The sequence below is a fragment of the Melanerpes formicivorus genome, unplaced genomic scaffold, assembly GCF_026170545.1.
Source record: "Melanerpes formicivorus ecotype bairdi unplaced genomic scaffold, bMelFor1.0.p_v2 SCAF_25, whole genome shotgun sequence".
Lineage (NCBI taxonomy): Eukaryota > Metazoa > Chordata > Aves > Piciformes > Picidae > Melanerpes > Melanerpes formicivorus.
In genome coordinates, this window is record NW_027142377.1 from 4,486,053 (window position 1) to 4,511,209 (window position 25,157).

The window sequence follows — 25,157 nt, forward strand, 5'->3', positions numbered from 1 at the left end:
AAAAAAAATGAAATGAAAGCCTGCTTTATTTTGGGATGGTATTACAGAGAATCAGTTGCATTAAACTTGGGTTAGAATGAGAAGGGAGAGTGGTATTTCTTGCATGCCCTAACAAACAGACTTTTGTCTTTTGTAGGAGCAAACCTTGGCTCTGAGGAAAGAAGGGATAGGTGTTGTGTTAGATTCTGAACTGCCTCATCTAATTGGCATCGATGATGATCTCCTTAGTACTGGTATCATCTTGTACCACTTGAAGGTAAATAGACATCCATGTTTCCATAGCCTTTATATGCCTTGCAATTTTTTTCTGTAGACAGATATATCATGGTATTAATTTGCTTTCTAAATATAGGGCTCGCTACATTTTTCCACTGCAGAAAGAGAAGTTCATTGCATTTCTGCAGTCAGAAAAGCTTTTAAGAGCTTGCAACTAATTTAATTAAAGTGTCTGTTAATTTACTGTTTAGGTTTATCCTGTGGGTCAGGTGGTTAACAAGAGATAAGTGTTTTATGTTCCTCCCTATGTATTATTGGTTTGACATTCATCTCATTGTTAGGCTTGGCTTGAAATCTAAATCTAGATTAATTGCCTCAAAACTACAAAGGTGGTTCTACAGAGGACAGTTGAAACTTGAACTTACTGATAATATTGCATAATGATGATTCTGAAAGCACTCTAAAAATGCTGCCTAAATTTTTCATGTGTGTTTAAGCATGTATTTTGTTCAGGCTACTCCCAGAAAGTGGAAGGATAAACTATGCTTATGGAAAAGGAAGGGAGATTTCAACTGAAAATAATGTGCATTTCTCACTTAATTAGGAGGGCCAAACACATGTTGGCAGAGAGGATGCTGTGACAGAACAGGATATTGGTATGGAATTTGGCATGTTTTTATGTTCTTTCTTCAAGCCTTTTTTCCCTTTTAATGTAGCAATATCTGAACAAAGCTTCATTTGTGAGTTTTTTGTTTTGTTATGTTGTTTGGGTTTGGGGGAATTACCTTTTTTGGGGGAGGTTGTTTTGTTTGTTCTGCCCCCCCACCCCCTGCCTTTTTTTGGTTGTCTGTATGTTCTTGTGTATTTTAATCTTCAGGCGATTTCAGACTTGAATTATGTGAGATTTGCTTCAAAAGGCATGACTTCTGGAATAGCTTGTGGGCTTAAAATTTATTCATATACTTGCTACTAATTTATTTCTTGCTCCTCTTGAAATAGCATCCTGCTTCTCATGCAGCACCTGTCACAATTACCCCACAGTCATTCTCTTAACCTTTTTGTCTAATGACAGTATTGTTATGTGTTATACCTAAAGCAGCCTACCTGAAGCAGCCTTTGGACTGTAGATTTGAGTTGAATTAAACTCTGGAAATTGGTAAAAAGTAGATAGGCTGCTTCTGCTGATTTTCTTATTTGTTGCTTATCAAAGCAGCTAACTGCCAGACCTGGACTGCCTTGTCACATACGCTGCTTGCAGGCAGTTAGGTTAAAGAAGCTGCATCCTTGAAATCTTAGGCAAGAGACTGAGAGTCAAATAACTTAGCTGGGTATATTTTTGTAGGTCAGAAAATGCTGAGATTAAAATAGATATACACATTCCATGAAACTAGCAAACCAGCGTTGCTTTGTGGTACTAAACAATATAGGTAGAGATTTAGTTCAAGAAAAAATAGAAAGTAGCATAGCTGATGATAAAAGCCTGAATGTCACAGAACATAAGAACCTTATTTTCCCTGTTCCTGCTAGTTTATGATTGCATGCTACATCCTGTCTTTTCACATTCAAGCATAGTTGCTTTGAGGTGGTTACTTCCCAGTAAAACTGGTCAAAAGCCTCTTTCTACAAATTTGTAAATTTCTCTTTTCTGGTTCTTATCAGAAAGAAAGGAGCACCTGCTAATGAGGTGCCAAAACATAGGAGGAAAGAACATTACAACAAAAAAAAAACCACCTGCCAACCCAGCATCCATCTTTCCAGTGCAATAAAGTAAACAGGGTCAACATTTAAGGCATGCAGGATGCGATGAAGGAAGAAAACTTTGTGCACAATAAAAAGAAAAGATACTTTTAGATATGTGGTGCCATGTGTTTGTGATAAATTAATGTCAGCATGCCAATCTTGTTAGTTTTTAGGAGACTAATGATGTTATCTTATTTCTTTTGTGTTCAGTTCTTCATGGCCTTGATTTGGAAAGTGAGCACTGCATCTTCGAAAATCTCAACGGTACTGTGAATCTAATACCACTGAACCGAGCGCAGTGTTCTGTGAATGGTGTTCAGATTACAGAGGCCACACACTTGAACCAAGGTATTACCCAAGATAATGCCATTTTACATGGAGCATCTTTGTTTCTCTCTGCCTGCAGCACTGAAAAAAAACCCAGTGTGTATATAAAGGGGTTATTGTTTAATTAATTTTAATTCCATTTCTTTTCACCTGCAGCTGAAAACGATTAGGAGAGCTGAAGTTGTGGGGTTTTTCTTTCTGTCAAAGAATTGCCATGTGGTAAAAAGAAAAGAGAATTCTTTAATAATACAAGCCACTTCATAATCTTGAATATGAATTGAAAGTTACCATTTGATTTCATTCACAGTTTATAAAATGAACTCCATGCCAGATTGCTTATATAGCTGTGCTATTAATAAAAAGAATATTGATCTCTATAGCTCTAAAATAATGCCAGAGACACCTTCCTTCCCCTCTGAGCTTCAGGTTGGTCCTACTTTACACTCCATTGCCACACCTTTTTGTGTAGTAGGAGATTCAGATGGAGTATCTGTTCACTGCAGTTATAGGGAAATGACAAAAAGGGAGCAGTGGTGGCTAACCTCACAGAGTCGCAGGGCGGGACCTCGAAAGATCATCCAGTCCAAACACCCTGCCAGAGCAGGATCACCTAGAGCAGATCACATAGGAACATATCCAGGCATGTTTTGAATATCTTCAGAAGGGGAGACTCCACAACCCCACTGGGAAGCCTGTCAGCCTCACAGTGACAAATTTTTTTCCCTCATGTTTCCATGGAGTTTTCCTATGCCTCAACTTCCACCCATTGCTCCTTGTTCTGTCACTGGGCATCACCAAGAAGAGCCTGACTGCATCCTTTTGGCACTTACCCATTACATATCTATAAACATGAAGAAGGTCACTCCTTAGTCTCCTCCTCTCCAAGCTAAAGAGCCCCAGCTCCCTCAGTCTCTCCTCATAAGGGAGATATTCCACTCCCTTAATTTTTGTGGCTCTGCGCTGGACTCTTTCAAGCCATTCCCTGAGGGTCCTCCTTGAACTGAGGGGCCCAGAACTGGACATAATGCTTCAGATGTGGCCTCACCAGGGCAGATAGAGGGGAAGGAGAACCTCTCTCAACCTACTAACCACCCTTCTAATCCACCACAGAATGCTGTTTGCCTTCTTGGCCACAAGAAGGTTAACCTCCATAGGGAAGAAGTTTAGAGAATCATATTTTTAATATAAAAGCTTTAAAATCTGTAAATGCAAAAGCAGCTGGGACAGCCTAATCAAAGGTGCATTGTGTTGGCCTAGAAAGGACTGGCTAGCAGGTAGGATGGTGAGTGCTGCAACAGAGGTTTGGGATGTTTTATCTTCCTGGAACACTCAGGATATCATCCCGTTTATCAATGAGCAGAAGGGACCTGTGTAAGAGTGAGGCTGTGACACAACTCAGCTGCTGAAAAACAATTTCACTTTGCCTTCCTGGAGAGAAGCTTTTAAAGTAAGCTTATTCTGACAAAGGAAGAATGCAGTATTGAACAAGAAAAGTCTTGCATCCTTTCTGTTCTCAAACAAGTGCTTCAAAAGTCGGCTTTCAGAAAGTAAGGAGTTTTGATGTAGAGAAGGGAGGATGATTTTTGTAAGGTGTCTTGGTTCTTCATGCAAAAGAAGTGTATGTGCTTGCTTCTGTTACAGATACTGTGGGAAACAGCAAGTTTAGTCTTTTTTCTCTTATGTTTGAGTAAATGCCATTGATAAATGGACAGCAATAGAAACATTGACATTAATGGCTGTAAACAATAAGAGCTGAGTTGCAGGGAGTCATCTTTACTTTATCCTGCTGCATTTCCAAGGCGGTAAAGGTTTGATGTGTCTCAGAAGAAAGTAGGAGTTTGAATGCTATTTCCCTCTTGCAGGCATATGTACTAACATGATTTTTGTACCCTGAAGAATACAAATATTACATTTTTCCCTCCCAACTCAAAAGAAGAGGAAATGGTTGCTTAGTCTTTATTAACTTGAGAAAAAACAGCTGCATAAGCTGTCCTGTAGACTGTGTAGCTGGCCAGACTGAGTCTGGGAGAAAGGAGGCAGCTGTGGCATCAAGTGTGAGTGTGTCCAGAGAAGGGCCCACAAAGATGATTAGAGGACTGGAGCACCTCTCCTATGAGTACAGACTGAGGGAGTTGGGGCTGTTTGGTCTGGAGAAGAGAAGTCTCTGAGGAGACCAGGCTGGATGAGGCTCTGTCCAGCCTGATCTAGTGTGGGGTGTCCCTGCCCATGGCAGGGGGGTTGGAACTAGATGATCCTTGTGGTCCCTTCCAACCCTGAATGATACTATGATACCTTATTGTGGCCTTCCAGTATCTGAAGGGGCCTACAAGAAGGCTAGTGAGGGATTTTTAGGGTGTCAGGTAATGATAGGACTAGGGGGAATGGAAAACAATAGAAAGGGGTAAATTGAGATTGGATGTTAGGAAGAAGTTCTTCACCATGAGGGTGGTGAGACACTGGAACAGGTTGCTCAGGGAGGTGGTAGAAGCCCCATCCCTGGAGGTTTTTAAGGCCAGGCTTGATGTGGCTCTGAGCAACCTGAACGAGTGTGAGGTGCCCCTGACTATGTCAGGGGGCTTGGAACTGGATGATCTTTGAGGTCCCTTCCAACCCTAAGAATTCTATGATTCTAAATAGGCAAAGCTGGTAAGGTAGCCAGTTTAACGATGCATGCACAACCCATGTATCCAAGCTGTGTTAGCATTTAATCTCACAGCATGAAGTGCCAGCCTTCTTAAAATACCCACTTTAGGTAACGCTGATTAACTGCTGACGCATTTAAATGTTTCCGTTCATCATTAATAACTGTTCATTTGAAAATGTGTGAAGTTTTTAGTCTGCCACCAAGTTTTTAAAAAGGAGGAGGCACAGTAATTAATTACTGCTTCCTTCTACAGATTACTTCTAGCATCTGTGAATTCTGCCTAATATGGCCTTTTGGTATAAATGTAACTTACTACAGTATTTTTTATTCCTAAGAATGTATGGTAAGATTTCTAGAGGTAACTAAATTGACATTTGCAATTAGAGTTTGTCCTTATTGCTCTCTACAACTACCTGGTTCAGGTTCAGGCTGGAGGTCAGGAGGAAGTTTTACACAGAGAGAGTGATTGCCCATTGGAATGGACTGCCCGGGGAGGTGGTGGAGTCGCCGTCACTGGAGGTGTTCAGGAGGAGACTTGACAGGGTGCTTGGTTACATGGGTTAGTTGATTAGGTGGTGTTGGATGATAGGTTGGACGTGATGATCTTGAAGGTCTCTTCCAACCTGGTTTATTCTATTCTGTTCTATTCTGAAGAGAGGTTGTAGACAGGTGGATGTTGGTCTCTTCTCCCAGGCAGCCAGTACCAGAACAAGAGGACAAAGTCTCAGCCTGTGCCAGGGGAGGTTTAGGCTGGATGTTAGGAAGAAGTTCTATACAGAGAGAGTGATTGCCCATTGGAATGGGCTGCCCGGGGAGGTGGTGGAGTCACCATCATTGGAGGTGTTCAGGAGGAGACTTGATGGGGTGCTTGGTGCCATGGGTTAGTTGTTTAGGTGGGTTGGATTGGTTGATGGGTTGGACATGATGATCTTGAAGGTCTCTTCCAACCTGGTATATTCTATATTCTTTATCTTAAGTATATGTCAACATAAACCAAGTTTTCAGTCTTTTAGACCAAGCTGTCACCCCTTCTGTACTTAACTTCCAACTGCTTGTTGGTTCTGAATGCATTTGAATAAAAATACTAACAAATAAAGTTGCCTTTAGAAGTTGATAAGATCTTAATTTTATGTACATTTGTTTGCATCGTTCCAAAATACTGCTTCGTGTACATCAGAGATGCTTAAATGACATTCAGTAGGCATTCTGCTTATTTATTTATTTGTTTATTTTCTATGCTCTCTAGTCATTTACTTGTTGTAGTCCACCAGTTAAATTGTGAGAGGAGAGCTCCACAAATGATAAAGACTTTTTCAGTTAGTTTTTGTCGTTCTTAGTGCTATCAGTGTATTTGACAAGCCTTTTTTTTTCATTTCCATTAAGCACTCAAAGAGAGTAAGAGTTGTTCTTAAACGGTAAATAAATGGAAAGCAAAGCCCATTGCAAACCCAGCTGTGTTTCCATGATGACATTTATGGTGTACATTGTGTACTTGCATTCTGATGGAGAGCCGCTTTGTAAAGCAACTGACAATTGAACCTGATGCTTCAGAAATATATGACTGCATGGCTTTGTCCACGCTCTCCTTCTTAAAGAGGCTTTGATGTTAATGGAATGGAGCTATGATTGTAGAGGTTTTTTTCCTTAATAACAGAATAATACAGAAATGATTGTAAGAGTCAGAGGAGCTCTTGAAGAGAACTGTTCATATAGGAACATAGAATGGTGGGGGTTGGAAGGGACCTCTGGAGATCATGGAGTCCAACCCCTCTGCCAAAGCAGGATCAGCTAGGGCAGGTCACACTGGAACATGTCCAGACAGGTCTTGGAAAGTGTCTAGAGAAGGAGTCTCCACAACCTCTTTGGGCAGCCTGTTCCAGTGCTATGTCCCTCTTACAGTAAAGAAATTTTTCCTCATGGTGAGGTGGAACTTCCTGTGTTATAGTTCTATTGCACCGTGTCCTATCATAAGACGCTATTGAAAAGAGCCTGGCACCTTCTTCTTGACACTCACCCTTCAGAAATTTTCAAACATTAATAAGTTCTCGTCTCAGCGTTCTCTTTTCCAGACTCCACAGCCCCAGGTCTCTCAGCCTTTCCTCATCAGACAGATGTTCCAGTCCCTTAGTCATCCTCATGGCCCTCTGTTGTATATCCCTGTCCCTCTTGAACTGGGCAACCCAGAACTGGACACAGTAGCCCAGATGTTGATCTCGCCAGGGTAGATTAGAGAGAAGAGAACCTCCCTTGACCTGATGGCCACACTCAATGCACGCCCAGGATACCACTGGTGTTCTTGGCCACAAGGGTGCATTGGTGTCCTACAGATAATATACTGTACACCAGGATTCCAAGGCCCTTTTCCATGGGGCTGTTTTCCAGCAGCTCATGTGATTCATCATCTGACTGTCAGTGCTTGCTGTAAAGCTTCTCTCTCGGATTTTAAATTCATGAAGTTACAAACTGTGACTGGGCTGGAGAAGAGAAGACTGAGAGGGGATCTTACTAATGTTCATGAATATCTGAAGGGTGGGTGTCAAGAGGAAGGGGACAGTCTTTTCTCAATGGCTCCCATTAATAGGACAGAGAATAATAGATATAAGGTAGAACACATGAAATTCCATCTAAACATGAGGAAAAAGTTCTTCACATGAGGAAAACATTCTTCACATTGAGGGTGACAGAGCACTGGAACAGGGTGTCCGAGAGGTGGAGTCTCCTTCTCTTGAGATAGTCAAAGTCCACCAAGATGCAGCCCTAGGCAACCTGCTTTGGGTGAATCTGCTTTAGCAGGAAGTTTGGACTGGGTAGTCTCCAGAGGTCCCTTCCACCCTGTGCCATTCTGTGATTGTAACAGTCTTAAGTGGAGTTTTCTCATACTGTGAGTATAATGGAGTCCTATTTCTTTCTGAAAGTGTCTCATAATGACCAACAGATAAATGCTTGATTCTGTAGTGGTTAGCTTGGAGGAATTCCATGTTATGACAGTAGTGAGACATGACTGACAATATTATTTTTAGTAGGAAAATATTGATCTTGATGTCATTGTCTTGAAAATATGATAAGAATTGCCCAGAATCTCTTTATTTGTGACCTGCACCATAGCTGATTAGATACCATAATAGATGTGCATTGAGCAGTATGAATTATTCAAGGCTCTCCTCTCAGAAAAGAGCTATTTGATAGAAAAATCTAATAACTGCATTTTGAATGATGATAAACTGCACTGTTGTTCCACATAGAGAAGAAAAAGATAAGTGAGAGTACAAATCCTGGAGATCTTGAGCTGACTACGATCAGTAGTGGACAGACACACTTGTTCTCAATCAGATTTATGGACATTCCCACCTGGTACCTACTGCTGGCTTCTGAAGCAGCACTGTTGAAGATTGTATTGATCAAACTGAGGCAGCTGCTTCCACTGCTGCTTCTACCTATGTTTAATGTTATTCTTTGTCGTATGAACAGGAGTGACCTTTGTGTGTGTGAACACGTGTGGTTTGGTTTTTAAAGTTGGAATAGGGAGGAATATAGTGTATACATCAGTTAACATAGCTGTGACTGCACATTGTTGTACACTTGAATTGCCAAAATACTTTTTTTGGGGGTTTTTTTGGTTGTTGTTGTTCTTGCTTACTGGAAGTCTTTGTTTATATGTTGCCTGCCTGAAAAAATCCATGGCATTTTCAGATACAGAATGTTGTCAGTGAATGGTCTGTGTTTTTCTCATCAGGTGCTGTTATATTACTTGGAAGAACCAATATGTTTCGCTTTAACCACCCCAAAGAAGCAGCTAAGCTACGGGAGAAGAGAAAGGTGAGATTAAATCAGTGTTCGGTACATTTAAACCTCTTCACAATTTTCTGGCTAATATAAACATACCTTGATTGTTGTAGAATGCTTCTATTTTTTAATTTGCTTCTTATACTTGAGTTAATATTTCATCAAGAGAAATGAATGAAGAGTTTGTAAGCACATGGGTGTTTGTCTAATACATCCATTTTATGGTCTGTTGTTAGAGTGGACTGCTGTCTTCCTTCAGCTTGTCGATGACAGATCTTTCAAAATCATGTGAGAACCTCTCAGCGGTGATGCTCTATAATCCAGGGTGAGTAGTGTCTAAGCTCTTCATTTTGTCAGTGTGAATGTTCCAAATGGCAGGTGTGGACGACGGAGATTGGAGTCAATACAGCTGACCAATATGATCGAGTATTGTTCCTTTATTGTTCCAGTATTGCAGGCCTATGTTGCGAGTATAGCACAGTAAAGTAAAGCAAAGAAGAAGAAGGGAAAGGAAAGGGAGAAGTGCGTAGCAAGGGAACTCCTACAACTTGTATAAACTCGGAGTGCCCTGTTGGCATGGCCTCATTGGTTCCCTATGAGTGACCACACATCGCACTATATAGACTATTGGTCCAACTACTAACGACACATGAGGTTGTTGATGCAGGTGCATGTCCTGTTGTTCCAAGATAACTTTCTGTATTTATAGATACCAGTGTCCTGTTTTAGTTACATGCTGTAGGCACAGCACTGTTTTGCTACACTGCTAGCTGACTCTACACTTATGCTAAGCATGGCCTACTACCATGTCAGGCTCTAGGCCTGCAGTACCAGATTGCTCCCACTGCTCGTCGTTAGCATTGCCACAGGCAGGAATAGAAAATACTTGGTTCTGAGTTTATGCTTGAATGAAGCCGGAACTTCTCAGAAAGGTTATTTGAACTAGTCCATGCTAGAAAATGGGGTGAAGAGACACTGAGAAGCTTTTCATGGTCCTTAAACTTGCTTTTACCTGAGATTTCTCTACTCAAAAGTGCAAGAAATGTAACTGCACCAGTGAAGAGCCATGCTGATAGATCTAACACGAAGAAAGTTGTAGTACTTGGAGTCCAGCAGGCAACGTTTGCGTTATGACCAAGGCAGTTCTGCACAAGAACAAAATGGCAAATTTTATATTTATACTTTCTTCAGAATTACAAGTTAACTATTTTTCCTCAGAAAAAAATGCATTGTAAACTGAAAACAAAGATTTCTTGGCTTCATATAGTACCAATGCAAGCATGACAAGGCTGGGAAATGAATGTCTGATGTTCTCACCTATATCTCTTAGTAGGTAGCCAAGTTAGGATGTGGAAAACAGTTTTATTATCCAGTTGCCATGACATAGACTGCTTGTTATAGAGAAGCTGTTTTTAACCATTGTTCTTAAGGTGATTTATAGAGAATAGATGGTGTTTTGTGCTACTTTTTTTTCCCCAGTAGCTAGTGCCTGTGTTTGAATTGAGAGATGAGGCTCTTTAACCACCTATGTGCTTTTGAAAAATTGACTGTAAATTTAATTATAGGCTCGGATAGTGCAGCTTTATTCCTGAGTTTTACTGTGGGGTTGCTATTTATCCATTAGAATTCAGGAAGATTGGACAGGTAATAATAACTTCAAGTTAAACAATGTCTTAAACACAGTAAGTATGTGTAATAATACTGCTTAAAATGTGACCGTTACTCTTTTGCTACTGAGCTACCTACAGAGAACCCAAGATTGTGAGTTAGTTGCTGGTAAATTACATCTCTTTTTATTCACCCCCACCTCCCTCCCCAAAGATAAAAGAGAAGATAAAAAAAGTAGAATAGAATAGAATTAATCAGGTTGGAAAAGACCTTTGAGATCACCAAGTCCAACCCATCACCCAACACCATCTAATTAATCTTTGGCACCAAGTGCCTCATCCAGTCTCTTCTTAAAGACTTCCAGGGATGGTGACTCCACCACTTCCCTGGGCAGCCTGTTCCAACGGCAAATCACTCTTTCTGTGAAGAAGTTCCTAACATCCAGCCTAAACTTCCCCTGGTGCAGCTTGAGACTGTGTGCTCTTGTTCTGGTGCTGGTTGCCTGAGCATAGAGACCAACCCCCAGCTGGCTACAACCTCCTTTCAGGTAGTTGTACAGAGCAATAAGGTCTCCTCTGAGCCTCCTCTTCTCCAGACTAAGCAACCCCAGCCCCCTCAGCCTCTCCTCATAGGGCTTGTGCTCCAACCCCCTCACCAGCTTTGTTGCCCTTCTCTGGACACATTCAAGTGTCTCAATATCCTTCTTAAATTGAGGGCCCCAGAACTGGACACCTAACCAGTGCTGGCCGGTAACTGGCCTAACCAGTGCTGAGTAGAGGGGCAGAATGACTTCCCTGCTCCTGCTGGCCGCACTATTCCTGATACAGGCCAGGATACCATTGTCCTTCTTGGCCACTTGTGCACACTGCTGGCTCATGTTCAGCCTACTATCGACCAGTAGCCCTAGGTATGTTTATTTTCCTATTTCTTTAGCTTTCCAAATAGTTCAGTCTAAAAACTTGTAGTGACAGTTGCTGGTATTACATCTGCTGTGGGCTGGGAAAGTTCCTGGCTGTTGCTGTTACCTCTGGTTATTGATGAGCTGCTATGGGCTTTTCCCTGACTAATAATGTTATGCTGCTGCAATACTCTTATGAGTAATTGCATTATACTGCACAGTGGCTGACCTTGACTTTGCAGTCAGCATGGGGTAGCACAGATTGTCTCAGCATTGCCTCAGTGTAGTCTTTGAGATTTGCAGCAAAATATAATGGCATGGGCAAGGCCCATTTGAATGTGGGCTTAAGAATGATTTCGCTGCCCAAGGCGTTCATATTGTCTTCAGATAATGCCAACTTGTGCCTTATAGAGAGGAGGATTTCCCATAACCCTTATTAAGGGAAAAAACCCAAAAGCAAAAAGAGAGAGAGTGAAGGTCTGGTGAGCGAGTTGATCGATGCAGTAGATTGCAGCAATGTTTTCATTTTTTTCACTGATATGTTTTGTGGAAGTGCCTTTTCCTCTTATCAGTTCTTCAAACCTCTTGCCTTGCTTTCCTGGAAATCAATGTGGTGGTTTGGCCCTGACTGGGGGCCAGATGCCCACCAAAGACACTCTATCACTCCCCTTATTAGATGGACAGGGGAGAGGGAAAATACAGGAAAATCCCCGTGAGTCAGGAGAGGAGCAATTTAATAGGGTACAAAGCAAAAGCCAAGGCCACATGTGGAAGCAGAGCAAACAAAGATGTTATTCTGTGCTTCCCATCAACAGGTGATGTTTGCTCACTCCTGGGGAATCAGGGCTCCAAGATGGGTAGCAGCTGCTCTGGAGGACAGACACCATCAATGAATGTACCCACACTTGCCTTTTCCCTTAGCTTTTATCTCTTAGCTAACATCGTACGACATGGAACACCCCTTTGATCTGTTTGGGTCAGCTGGCTCGGCTGTGTCTCCTCCAAGATCCTGCCTATCCCTCAGCACACTGCTGGAGGGGAAAAAATGCTGGAAAAGCAATCTTGGTGCCGGTCTGCATGGCTGTCAGTTTGTGAGCAATAAACCTTGTCTAAGGTTGTTTCATAGTCACTAAACAGCACTAAACAAAAAAACCCAAACCAAGACACTAAACAAGCAAAAAAATCCCCAAACCACCACCACCAAAACCAACAACAAACCAACAACAGCAAACAACTACAAACAACAAAGCAACTAAAAAAAACCCCAAAACGACATGTGATTGGTTTCACCACTTTTATGAATGCTGCAAAGATAAGGTAGGCTCTGAAGTTTTTACTGCAGTATAACTGAGCCCTGGTTTTAAAAATCAGTAGAAGAAAGCATCTTCCATAATTGATGCATCTTTATGGACAGCAATTTGGCAACAGCAGCTTTTCAGCTTAGGCTGGAGTTCCATGACAATTTTAAATGTATTTGTGTTGATGCTAGCACTGTTTACTTTCCATCTCATCCTCTATGACAGCACTGGGTTTTTCTGATCATATGAAGAGCTTGTGTCAAAGACAAAGTTCTATTATTTAGAATCATAGAATTGTTAGGGTTGGAAGGGACCTCAAGGATCATTCAGTTCCAACCCCTCTGCCATGGGTAGGGACCCCTCACACTAGATCAGGTTGTTCAGAGCCACATCCAACCTGGCCTTAAAAACCTCCAGGGATTTTCTTACTGTAAGGAGAACAGGGAGCTGGGGCAAATGCAAGTTACAGAAAAGAATACATTTTGAATAATGCAGACACCAAGCATTTAAGCCTTAGTAATAATTCAAAGCCAATGTCATCACATTTGTGAAATGTTAGATAACTTGCAGAATGCTTGAGGTCCACACTTTCAGCTAGGGATGCTGCTTAGCAAGTACAGCGGTGCTGAGCAGAACAAGAATTATTTGCCATTGGAATGGGCTGCCCAGGGAGGTGGTGGAATCACCATCCCTGGAGGTGTTCAGAAAAGGATGGGACGTGGCACTTGAAACCATGGTCTAGTTGTCATGAGGTGTTGGGTGATAGGTTGGACTCAATGATCTCTGGGGTCTTTTCCAACCTTGTTGATTCTGTGATAAGAGGATGCAGTCTCAAGCTGTGCCAGAGGAAGGTTCTTCACAGAAAGAGTAATTGGCCATTGGAACGTGCTGCCCAGGGAGGTGGTGGAGTCACCATCCCTGGAGATGTTCAAAGGATTGGATGTGGCACTGAGAGCCATGGTTTAATTGTCATGAGGTGTTAGGTATTAGGTAATAGGTTGCACTTGATGATCTCTGAGGTCTTTTCCAACCTGGTTGATTCTGTGATTCTATGATTCTATGACTACATTCAGCCTGTGTAAAACCTCCAATAAGTCTGACTCTGGGTATCAAAGGCAGGGAAGTTGTACCCAAGGTATTAAGTGGGTGCCAGCATCTTGCTTCCTGGAGAAGTGTAGATGGAAAAGAATGTCCTACATTAAATTTGGTTTGGATTTTTGGTTGGTAAATTAATTAATTTTATCAGGAACCATGTAGGATGCGGTCTTTTTGGTGTGACCCTTTAGTACAAAAGCTTGTAGAATCAGTTTCTCATAACTTCGTGGTATGCTGCCCACCACAGTGTAGACCTGAATTCAGTAACTGGGGCTTTTGTGCAAGTGTTTCGTGTGCAACTTCTCTAGCTCTCCAGCGTTCTGCCTGTTGTTAATTTAGCACTTTCAAGACCATCTTTTCTTCTAGTTTGTATTGCTAACCTGGAGTCTGGTAGGTAAATATGCAATTTCTGTAGGGTGTGATAAAGAGTTTATAGGAGGCAGCATTTTAAGCAGAGGTAGAAGAGCCTATAGGGTATTACCTTCAGTTATTGTAAAAAGCAGATAAAATATGGGGTTTGCTTACTGTATCTGTGGCTTTCCCATGTGAAAACCAGTGTGAAAATTGTGTTTTCAGGTGGGTGGTCTTTATATGTGGGTTTTGTTATGTGTGTGTGTGTATCCTTTGCCTGTTGAGTTCCCATGTGCATAAAATTTTGGCTTAACATGCAGAATTCTTTGTTCTGCTTGTTCCTTGTCTTTGTCTTTAATCTAGTTTCATGCAACACTGCTTCAGATAATAAGCTTTGGATGAAATAGAATTTTGTGCATAGATTTATGGTGAAAATTTCATTTGTGAACCTTTTGTAAGCTGCATCATACTATAAATCTAAAACCACTCATGAGAAACTTTGCTTTTGCCATGGCTTTAGGGTGGGGGCTTTTTATGTATTTTTGTTTGTTTGTTTGGGGGGGTTTTGTTTGTTTGGTTTGGTTTTTTAATTAATCTCATAAACTGAGCTACTGAATGGTATTGCAATATCTCTGTAGTCCTGCCAGTACCCAGTCTTTCTGAACAGATGTAGTACCAGATCTCACTTTTGTGCTGTATAAATTAAGCTATTGTAGTGGTGTGCTAGCAGAGCTGACTTCCTTTCTCTGCAGCTTATCTGCACTGCTCTTATCACTCACCATGGCACATTTTCCAGGAAAATGGTGTCTATTTAATTCAACAGCGATCAGATTAAGTTCCTTTGTGGTAGATCTACAAAAGAAGAAATAAGCGGATTCTAGTCTTCAATATCTGTGTGCTGCTTTCTTTTTTATTTCAGGCTAATATTTTTTTTCTGTTCAGAGTAGTGCTCATGTTAATAAAGGAGTAAATGCTATATAAAAAAAAACCCATTTTATTTATTTATTTATTTTGAATTACAGGTAGGCTAAACTGGAAAACACGAGTCTTGCATCTGTGCTTTGCAAAACTGGCAGTGATTTGTCATAGTCGGTGATTTGTATTTTTCTGTCCAGAGAGATGGTGGAGTCTGTCTCTGGAGACTTTCAAGGCCCACCTGGACATAGAATAAACCAGACCAGGTTGGAAGAGACCTTCAAGATCATCGAGTCCAACCTATCATCCAACACCACCTAATCAACTAAACCATGCAACCAAGCACCCTATCAAGTCGCCTCCTGAACACCACCCCTCAATCCATTCAGCAGGTCCACAGGCAGAGCCAGAGCCACCAGCCTGAGGACAGCACAACTCCACAGGCTGCAAACTGAAGTAAAATTCAATGACAAAGCAGCACAGGAAAGAGAAGACAACTGCAGAGCAAGAGCTTTACACCACTGCATTTAGATAGCATTTCACAGAGTTTGGAGCTAGAGTTTAGAAGAGATACTTGCCCCAACTTTCACAATCCAGATCCTGGAAGCAAGTTTGCTGAAAGCCTTTCAAAAAGCTCTTACAAGTCTCTGCAATGAGTTCCACGCCTGGTTATCAGCAGTCCTCCTTATCTGCTTGAGTTGAGTTTACAACAAATACAGCGCAGGAACACTTCAGGCAGTAATGACTGTTACGAGCTTCTAAGTCCTCTAAGTGCATGCAATTAAAGGCCTGTTTGTCTACTTTGAACTGCTCTCTACTAGTCATCCCCAAATGGTTCCAAGAAGCTGGTGTGTGAGGCAAGAAACCACCAGGCTCTGACTCATCAGCATCTGTTCCCACGTGATCTGCTTTAGGTGAACTTGCCTTGGCACAGAGGTTGGACTCGATGGTCTTCAGAGATCTCTTCCAACCCATACCATTCTGTGATTCTATGTCAAACTAAATATATCAAAACCTCAAGATATTTTGGGTAAACAGGTTTGAATGGTGTTCTGTGCTTGAATGGCGTGCTTCACAAGAATTGGAGGCTTTTCAGCTCCATGGACTACCATCATAGTAATGTCTGAGTCGTTTTACTTTGGAGGAAAAGCGTGCAATAGCAGTTTGGTTGCTCTTTCCTGTCTCAGAAGTGGCTGAGTTAATAAGCTATAGGAAGAGCAGCATCAATTGAACTATCATTGGCATTTGAAAAGCATGCTTAGAAAGAATAACTATTTGAATTTTCCCTTGGAATTGGAACGTGACAAAAAACTGTTGTTGACTTCAAAACATTCTGTACTGTTACTATGTTTTTTCTGTCAATTCCTTTCTTAATTGATTTCTGTTTCCCCCTGCCTCCCGTGGCAGTCTTTTCCCTGTAAAAGGACCGATCTGCCTAAGGTAGAGAAATTAACTTCCTACATACTGATTGCCCTGACTGCATGTATTTAACTGACAGAGGCTATGCTAATCATTCATCTGTCTTGTTTAGCTTCACTTTTCATAGAATTTTTAGGGTTGGAAGAGACCTCAAGGATCCAATTCCAACCCCCCTGCCATGGGCAGGGGCACCTCACAGTAGATCAAGTTGCTCATAGCCACATCCAGCCTGGCCTTAAAAACCTCGAGGAATGAGGCTTCTACCACCTCCCTGGGCAACCTGTGCCAGTATCTCACCACCCTCATGGGGAAGAACTTCTTCCTAACATCCAATCTCAATCTACCCATTTCTATTTTTTTTTCCATTCCCCCTAGTCCTGTCACTACCTGACACCCTAGAAAGTCCCTCCCCAGCTTTCTTGTAGGCCCCCTTCAGATACTGGAAAGCCACAAGAAGGTCTCCTTGGAGCCTTCTCTTCTCCAGACTGAACATCCCCAACTCTCTCAGTCTGTACTCATAGGAGAGGTGCTCCAGCCCTCTGATCATCCTCCTTTTGAATGATTTCACACCCCACACCCCCAAAAACTATGTTCTTTACTATGAGCGTGGTGGAACACTGGAACAGGTTGCTCGGGGAGGTGGTGGAGATCCCATCCCTGGAGATACTCAAAGCTGGTGTGAAGGGGCTCTGAGCAACCTGATGTAGTTGGGGATGTCCCTGCTTACTGCAGCAGGGGTTGGACTAGATAGCCTTCCAACCCAAAACATTCTATGAATTCATTTACATCTCTGTGTTCATGTCAGCATGATATCAAATTTGTAAACTTAATAAAGGGAATATTTTCTGTTACTGTATAAAGTTGTTGGTTGGTTTGTTTTTTAAAACTTTTCATTTCTACCATTGTTGCAATTCTTCTAAACAGATGCTGAATTGTATCAAATCTTCCTAATCTTTTGTGATGCTTAGGAAATAATGACTGTCTTCTTTTTGTTTTTGTTTTATTTTAAATCAGGTTAGAATTTGAGAGACAACAACGAGAGGAGCTTGAAAAGCTAGAAAGCAAAAGGTAACAATATTCTTTGTGGTCGTTACATGTATGTGTGTGTATATATACATGTAGCCTCATTGAAGTCATGGAATTGGGAGCACCTCCAGGGATGGTGACTCAACCACCTCCCTGGTCAACACATTCCAATGGCCAATTAGTCTTTCTGTGAAGAACTTTCTCCTCACCTTCAGCCTAAACTTCCCCTGGCGCAGCTTGAGAATGTGTTTTCTTGTTCTGGTGCTGGTTGTCTGGGAGAAGACACCAACCCCCACTTTCCTACAGCCTCATTTTAGGAAGTTGTAGAGAGCAATAAGGTCTCCCCTGAGCCTCCTCTTCTCCAGGCTAAACAACCCCAGCTCCCTCAACCTCTCCTCACAGGGCTTGTGCTCCAGACCTCTCACATCATTTATTTGGAGTGATGCCATTACTCAGCAAGCAGAGGTTCCTGATACAAATAATTGTATTTTGCTTTGTCATATCTGAAGGCTTTGTTAATTTTCCTGAACTGTTCCTTTGTACTGATTAGTAACAAATAGGCAAGCTGAATTGTTGCTGACTGTGTTCATTAGCAAAGAAAATGTTAAGCATAAAGATATGAGTAGGATAGATTATACAAATGTAATATCTGACTTAATCTTCAGGATGTTAATTTAAAAGGTGGCAAATCAGATTCTTTCTTTAGATTTTTTTTTTTTATGGTTTAGTTGCCTTTGGATTGAATTTTGATTAGAAAAAGTCATGTTATAACCTCCACACATCTCAAAACTGTAATGCTGGTATGGACATGCCAATCATAGGAACCTTATTTCAAAATCGGTTTGAAGTACAAAAGAAAGTAATGCTGTCAGCTGGCAAACTGAGCTGGCTGTTCTGGCTCATCATACCTGCTAAGATTTTAGATAGCTCTCACCTTGTTAGATATCACAGCATTGATTAGATTCATAAATTAGGAGACACTTTCTGCCATCTTGCTTTTCAGCTGCTTGCTCCATTTTCAAAGAGCTGCTAATATAATTGGACGAAGTTAAGTACGCTCAGAAAGAACCCTGAAACTCTGAAGCATTAAATGATGTTACTCAGAATTACTGATACTTCTCCTCTTTGTTATGTTGATAGGATATGAATTCAGATTACATTGAAGTTTTGCTTATGCTTTAATTTGATTTTCTCATGAAGTCACCAACAGATTTCTGAGTTGTCTCTAAGTGTGTTCAGGTGACTGTGTTATGGGAGTAATGGTGATTTTCAGGTTTCAGACTGTCCTCATTTGAAATGCACTAGAACCTTTAAGAGAGAGAATGTACAGGAGATAACAACTTTCTCTCTCAAATATGTCTGTTTCAGTTGGGTTCACCTAAAGAGACTTTGTTTTAATTCGCCTGTTGGCTTAAATTTGATGAGACAGATTTCTAATGAAGTCCTTACTCAAGTTTCTGTGTATGAGAACATTATTAAAAAATATATACTCTCTTCGCTGTGTGCATCCACATTGCATCCAGTGACTTTTTTTGGATTTAATAAAACAAATGCAAACACAGAATGTTAGGGACTGGAAGGGACCTCAAAAGATCATTTAGTGCAGCCCCCCTGCCAGAGCAGAATCACCTGTACCAGATCACACAGGAACACATCCAGACAGGTATTGAATATCTCCAGAGAGGGAGACTCCACAACCTCTCTGAGCAGCCTGTTCTAGTGTTTCATCACCCTCAGAGTGACAAATTTTTTCCTCATATTTCCATGGAACTTCCTATTCCCCAACTTCCACCCATTGCCCCTTGTCCTGTCATTGGGCATCACCGAGAGGAGTCTGACTCCATCCTCTTGACACTCACCCTTTACATATTTATAAATATTAATGAGGTCATCTCTCAGTATCCTCTTCTTCATGCTAAAGAGCCCCAACTCCCTCAATCTCTCCTTGTAAGGAAGATGTTCCACTCCTTTATTCATTTGTGTGGCTCTTTGCTGGACTCTTTCAAGCCATTCCCTGTCCTAGAATCATGGAGCTGTTTTGGTTGGATCATCAAGTCCAACTGTCACATTCAGGCAGTATCCACAGTATCCAGATTCACATTTGAGCAACCTTTTACTTCGGGAAGTTAAATTCTGCAAACAGCTCCTGTCTCTGTAATAGACAAAGCCCAATAAAATCTAATTTTCTGCTAACAGAAGTGCTAAATAACATGTCTTCCTGTAAATTCACATATCCACAATGAATCTCTTTACCATTTCTTTCATGCATTGAGTGTCTTCCAAGCAATTACACGATATCAATCTGTGGCAGAAGAAAACTATTTAAAAAGTACAGTTACCTGTACAGCAAAGTTCTTGCCCAAACCTTTTTAACTTATAAGGAGAATGTGGGGGGCTTTTGGGGGGGGGTGAAAAAAAGAGAAGTTTTAAATAATGCATGTGAATGTTTTACTGTAGGAAACAAATAGAAGAGATGGAAGAAAAACAAAGATCTGACAAAGCGGAACTTGTAAGAATGCAGCAAGAAGTGGAGTCCCAGCGCAAAGAGACTGAAATAGTGCAGCTGCAGATTCGAAAACAGGAAGAGAGTCTGAAACGGAGGAGTGTTCACATTGAGAGCAGGTTAAAGGATTTGCTGGCTGAAAAAGAAAAGTTTGAAGAGGAGAGATTGCGAGAGCAACAGGAGATAGAGCTTCAAAAGAAAAAACAGCAGGAAGAAATTTTTTCCCGAGTCAAAGAGGAGTTGCAGCGACTACAAGAACTTAATCATAATGAAAAAGCAGAGAAAATGCAGATCTTCCGCGAACTGGAGAAACTTAAGAAGGAAAAAGATGAGCATCATGTTAAGTTGGAATCAGAAAAAAAAAGACTTGAAGAACAGGAAAGGGAGCAGCTGATGCTAGTGGCGCATCTAGAAGAACAGCTTCGAGAGAAGCACGTCATGATAGAGCTGCTTAAGAGAGGGGATGTACAGAGAGTTGAGGAAGAGAAAAGAGATCTTGAAGATATTAGAGAATCTTTTCTGAAAGTCAAGGAGGCCCGATCTGAAGGTGATGAAAATGGTGACGAATTAGACAAGGCACAGCATGATTTCATAGAGTTTAAAAGGAAGCAACTAGAGCAGCTAACTGTTTTGGAGAAAGATTTAGTTCAGCAAATGGATCGCCTAGAAAAGGAAATAGCAGATGAAAAAAAAGCTCTGGAACATTTAAAATTTGTAGATGAAGAATATTTGAATCTGAAGAGAGGGGATGAAAATGTTGTGGATGCAGTACTCAAGGCTGAAGAGGTTGACAGGATAAATCGAGCAGAGTACAGGCTCCAATCTAAAGTACGCCAGCTTGAGTATCTGAAGAATAATCATTTGCCAGCTCTGCTGGAAGAAAAACAAAGAGCTTCTGAAGTCCTTGCTAGGGGCTTGCTAGGGTTAGATAATACTCTCTATCAAATAGAGAAAGAAATAGAAGAAAAAGAAGAGCAGCTTGCCCAGTACAGAGCTAGTACAAATCAGCTGCAGCAGCTTCAAGAAACGTTTGAATTCACGGCCAACGTAGCTCGTCAGGAAGAAAAGGTTCGGAAAAAAGAAAAAGAAATCCTTGAATCAAGGGAAAAGCAGCAGAGGGAAGCACTGGAGCAAGCTGTTGTGAAGTTGGAAAGGAGGCACTCTGCTCTGCAACGTCGTTCAACAATAGACTTTGAAATTGAAGAGCAGATACAGAGGCTTGCCACCTTGAACAACAGCTGCAGTGAACAGGCAGGTCTACAAGCTAGTCTGGAAGCTGAGCAGAAAGCTCTGGAACAAGACCGAGAACGGTAGGTGCTGTGGCAACTTCCATTTGTTAGAAACCTCTCCACAAACGGAATCACTTTACACCTTAAATGTTGAGACTTGTTCTGTGTCCCAGTATTTGATGTTCTTTGAGTTTCCGGTAGTTTACCCAGAACTGAAACTCCGTGTTGTTTCTTAAAGAATTCTAGCTCACTCATCAATTCCTGTTATGTTCAGATACCTACCCCACTCTCAGCAGGATAATATCTTGAATGTGTCCAGAGAAGGGCGACAGTGCTGGTGAGGGGCCTGGAGCACAAACCCTATGAGGAGCGGCCGAGGGAGCTGGGGTTGTTTAGCCTGGAGAAGAGGAGACTCAGGGGAGACCTTATTGCCATCTACAATTATCTGAAGGGTGATTGTAGCCAGGTGGGGGGTAGTCTCTTCTCCCAGGCAACCAGTGACAGAATAAGAGACCACAGTCTCAAGCTGTGCCAAGGGAGGTTTAGGCTGGATGTTAGGAAGAAATTGTTCACAGAAAGAGTGATTTACCATTGGATTGTGCTGCTCAGGGAGGTGGTGGAGTCACTGTCACTGGAGGTGTTTAAGAAGAGACTGGATGAGGCACTTGGTGCTATGGTTTAGTTGACTAGGTGGTGTTGGGTGATAGGTTGGACTCAATCTCAAAGGTCTTTTCCAACCTGGTTATTTCTGTATTCAGTATTGACATCAGCCTACTTAGAAAGTTCAGCCAGCCCCATGTCCTGTACCCACAGCTTTTTGTTTTTTTCTTTCCTCCTCTTAAAATGTTAATGTATTACATTTTGTTTCTTTATCAGTAACAAGCTAGTTGTTTGTTCGAGATTTGGAGGCTGGTAGTTATAGCAGCCTGCCAACTGTCTCTCTCAACAGATGATGCACTGAACACTTCTGGTATTCAAAGTAAACAGATGTAGTGTTTAATTTTTGTGTTGTTAGTTTCAGGGATAAATAAACAAGGCCAGCCATATATCCATGCAGTTTTGATGGTGTTTTTGAAGGTTATTGGAAAATGTAGAGAGGCTTTAATATAGCCCTATGTGCTGACACAGCCTTTAAGGTACAGAAACAACATCATCACTTAGACTGAACATTACACTACCGAGTAGTATAAGTAAGGGAGGCTCAAAGAAAGGTGATTGAGGTAAGAAAGGATCTCTCTGTGTGGAAGAAGAGGAAGAAATTGTTTTTCTTTTTGGCCTAAGCAAAATACCAATGGGATTAATGCAGTATGGAAAAAAATTGCCATTGATAAGAGCATAGTTTGATTCGCTAATAGTAGAGAACATTAGAGCTTTAAAACCTGTAATGGTGAGTGAAACAGTGAAGAGTTTTCCTTGAAGTGTAGTGTTTGTAATTTGTATTTTTAATGAGCCCTTCAAAAAGATGCCTGATTAGAAAAAAACCCAAAACAACCAAACAAACCTAAAAACCATAAACTTGCCTCTAGCCAGATTGAAAAAAAACTTTTCTGTATCCTTTTCCTTTTAGACCATGTAGTGGTTTGAGCCTTAACTGGGAGTTAAAAGCCCAGATGAGGGAAAGGCTGAGAATCTCTCCCCCACTCCCTCCTCCTCCATCCAAACAGAGAGGGGAAAAAAAAGGGTAAGGAGCAAATCCACTAAACAATAATCTGGAGTTGACTTGGAAGTAGAGAGGTGAAGAATTTTTCTTTAAACAATATATATATATATATATATATATATATATAAAACAATAACAGGAAAGGTTCACAAGGGCAAGGAACAAGGATGGATGGGAGTGGGACAGAAAAGAATAGTACAAAACCAGTCTTTCTCTGGAGGAAGCACCGAGGCAGCAGGGAGAAGGATCAGGTCCGGCCATGTGGCTGAGGAGCAGGAGGGCAGCTTCAGTAGCTCTCATCCAGCAGAGGCAGGAGCCAAAAGGAGATCCAACAGCTATGATGTCCTGCTTTTTATACCCTAGCTGGGCAGGGAGGGGGGAGTGGAACAGACTCAGCTTCCCAGGGGAAAACGCCTTGTAGGGAGGGTAAAGTACCTGCAAGCCCTCCACCCTCCTTTGGTTTTTTTTGTTTTCAGAAAAGGGCATTAACCCACCACAGACCATTATGAGAAGATAATAGTTCCTTTTTCCACCCTAAGTAGAGGTCACTTTTTCAACATTTAGAGCTACAGTATGTGAATTTTTTGTGTGGATATTGCCATTATTTTTCATAATTGTCTTGAACATAAAAGTCTCATTTTCTACACTAAAGATCTTGCTTGGCTCAAGTCAGCTATAAACAAGTGGAGGTTACAAAAAAATAGACAGCTTAGTTGGCCCTCAAGAGATTGCTGGGTTGTGTGATAAGTGAAAAAATTGATCAGCTATGAGACTGAGGTTTGGAGAAGATACCAAGGAAGTGAAAAGGTCTTTTATTTCCTTGGTTGGTTTGTTTGTGTGTTGGGGTTTTTCTTTTAATGTTTACTTTAAAGTCCTCTTGCACAAATTAAATAAAACTTTGAAGTCTTCCAGTGAATCACCCAAGGGTCTGAATAATTAAATTTGGAATGTTTTTATGGATGTTCAGGCAGAGGAAAATCTTAAGATACTTGATAGTACGTTAAATGCTTCAGGCTGCTTACCACTTTTGTGTTTGAGTTTACACTTCATGGGACACAACCTATGAGTTGAGTATGTTTCTTGTTGTTTATCTAGATACCATTGTATGATGATGTGCTCTGGTTCACATCAGTGGTTATTCTCTGAGAATATTTAAATGCAATATTAATTTGAAATGCTCTGTGAGGTCACCATAACTGGTTAAAATATTTTTTTCCAGTTTGAATAATCCCAGAGTCATACCATGGTTTGAGTTGGAAGAGACCTTAAACATCATCTAGTTTCAGCCCCCTGCACTATGCACAGGCTAGCCCAAGTTGCTCAGGGCCCTGCTCAAGCTGGCCGTGAACACCTCCAGGGAGGGGCATCCACAGCCTCCCTGGGAAACCAGTTCCAGTGTCTTACCAACTTTACCAATCTACATCTACTTTCCTCAAGCTTATATCCATTCCCCCTCATCCTTTCACTACTCTTTACAGTCCCTCCCCATCTTTCTTATAGCCCTGCTTCAGGTACTTAGAAGGCTGCTATGTGGTCTCTCTGGAGCCTTCTCTTCTCCAGGCTGAGCAGTGCCAACTCTCACAGCCTGTCACTACAGAGGAGGTGCTCCAGCCCTCTGACTGTCTTTGTGGCCTCCTCTGGACCCACTACAGCAGTTCAATGTCCTTCTTGTGCTGGGGCCCCCAGAGCTGGAGCTCCAGGTTGGGTCTCAGGCGAGCAGAGTGGGAGAATCGCCTCACTTATCCCGCTGGTCTCACTTCACTATTGAAGTTAGCTCAAGTTCTTTCACCTACAGGAATGACCCTTAAAATGATATTTAACAGTTTACTTATACTAGAATAATTCATGCATATTTTTTCTTTACTGGCAGAGGTTTGTGGCAAGATAGTGAACATAAAGCAACATTCTTGTTTGAGACAGCTGGATGTATTGCTCACAAGTGGTGAGGTGCAGTTTAGGGTACTTACTGGTGGATGCATCACACATCTGAATAGGTTTATAACTATAGGAAGCAAAATCTTTTCATAGTAGGATGTTTACAAATCAAGAGATAAGCTTTATCCCTTAATATAATCCTTTAATATAATTCTGACTTTTTTTTTTGGTCAATTGATTTTTCTGTAGATGCAAACAGTCTCCTATATCCATCAGCCATCTCCCATCCACTTTCCCTCAGGATACAAAACTCTTTCGCTGCTAATCAAAAGAAGCAGATGGCTTCTGGCAATGCTGCAAAAACTACTCCAAAGATGAAGTAAATGTTCAGCCTGCTTTGCCCCAGCCTGAACCTCAGCATTTGGCATCATTTTCTGGTTTAACCTCCGGGTTGGAATAAAGTAATTGTAGAATTGTATTTCAATTTTGATATAGGCAATTGTAGGATAAGTGGTAGAGTTCCAACTTTACATAGTTTCTCCTGCTTTTGGAGCAACTTCTTTAATTTTC

At 41.4% G+C, this 25,157-nt stretch overlaps 1 protein-coding gene across 8 annotated transcripts in view; it reads left to right on the top strand.

The window, feature by feature from the left end:
* KIF16B (kinesin family member 16B) overlaps positions 1-25,157 on the top strand; it is a 173,003-nt gene that overhangs the window by 74,889 nt on the left and 72,957 nt on the right. For 6 of the 8 annotated variants that reach the window (XM_068153114.1, XM_068153116.1, XM_068153117.1 and 3 more), the window contains 8 exons: positions 137-256; positions 821-872; positions 2,167-2,304; positions 8,661-8,743; positions 8,947-9,035; positions 16,283-16,315; positions 17,309-17,362; positions 19,778-21,133. In XM_068153114.1, the coding sequence (XP_068009215.1) occupies positions 137-256; positions 821-872; positions 2,167-2,304; positions 8,661-8,743; positions 8,947-9,035; positions 16,283-16,315; positions 17,309-17,362; positions 19,778-21,133 (1,925 nt within the window). The remainder of the gene's footprint in view (positions 1-136; positions 257-820; positions 873-2,166; positions 2,305-8,660; positions 8,744-8,946; positions 9,036-16,282; positions 16,316-17,308; positions 17,363-19,777; positions 21,134-25,157) is intronic. The other 2 variants (XM_068153115.1, XM_068153118.1) reach the window with 1 other exon arrangement.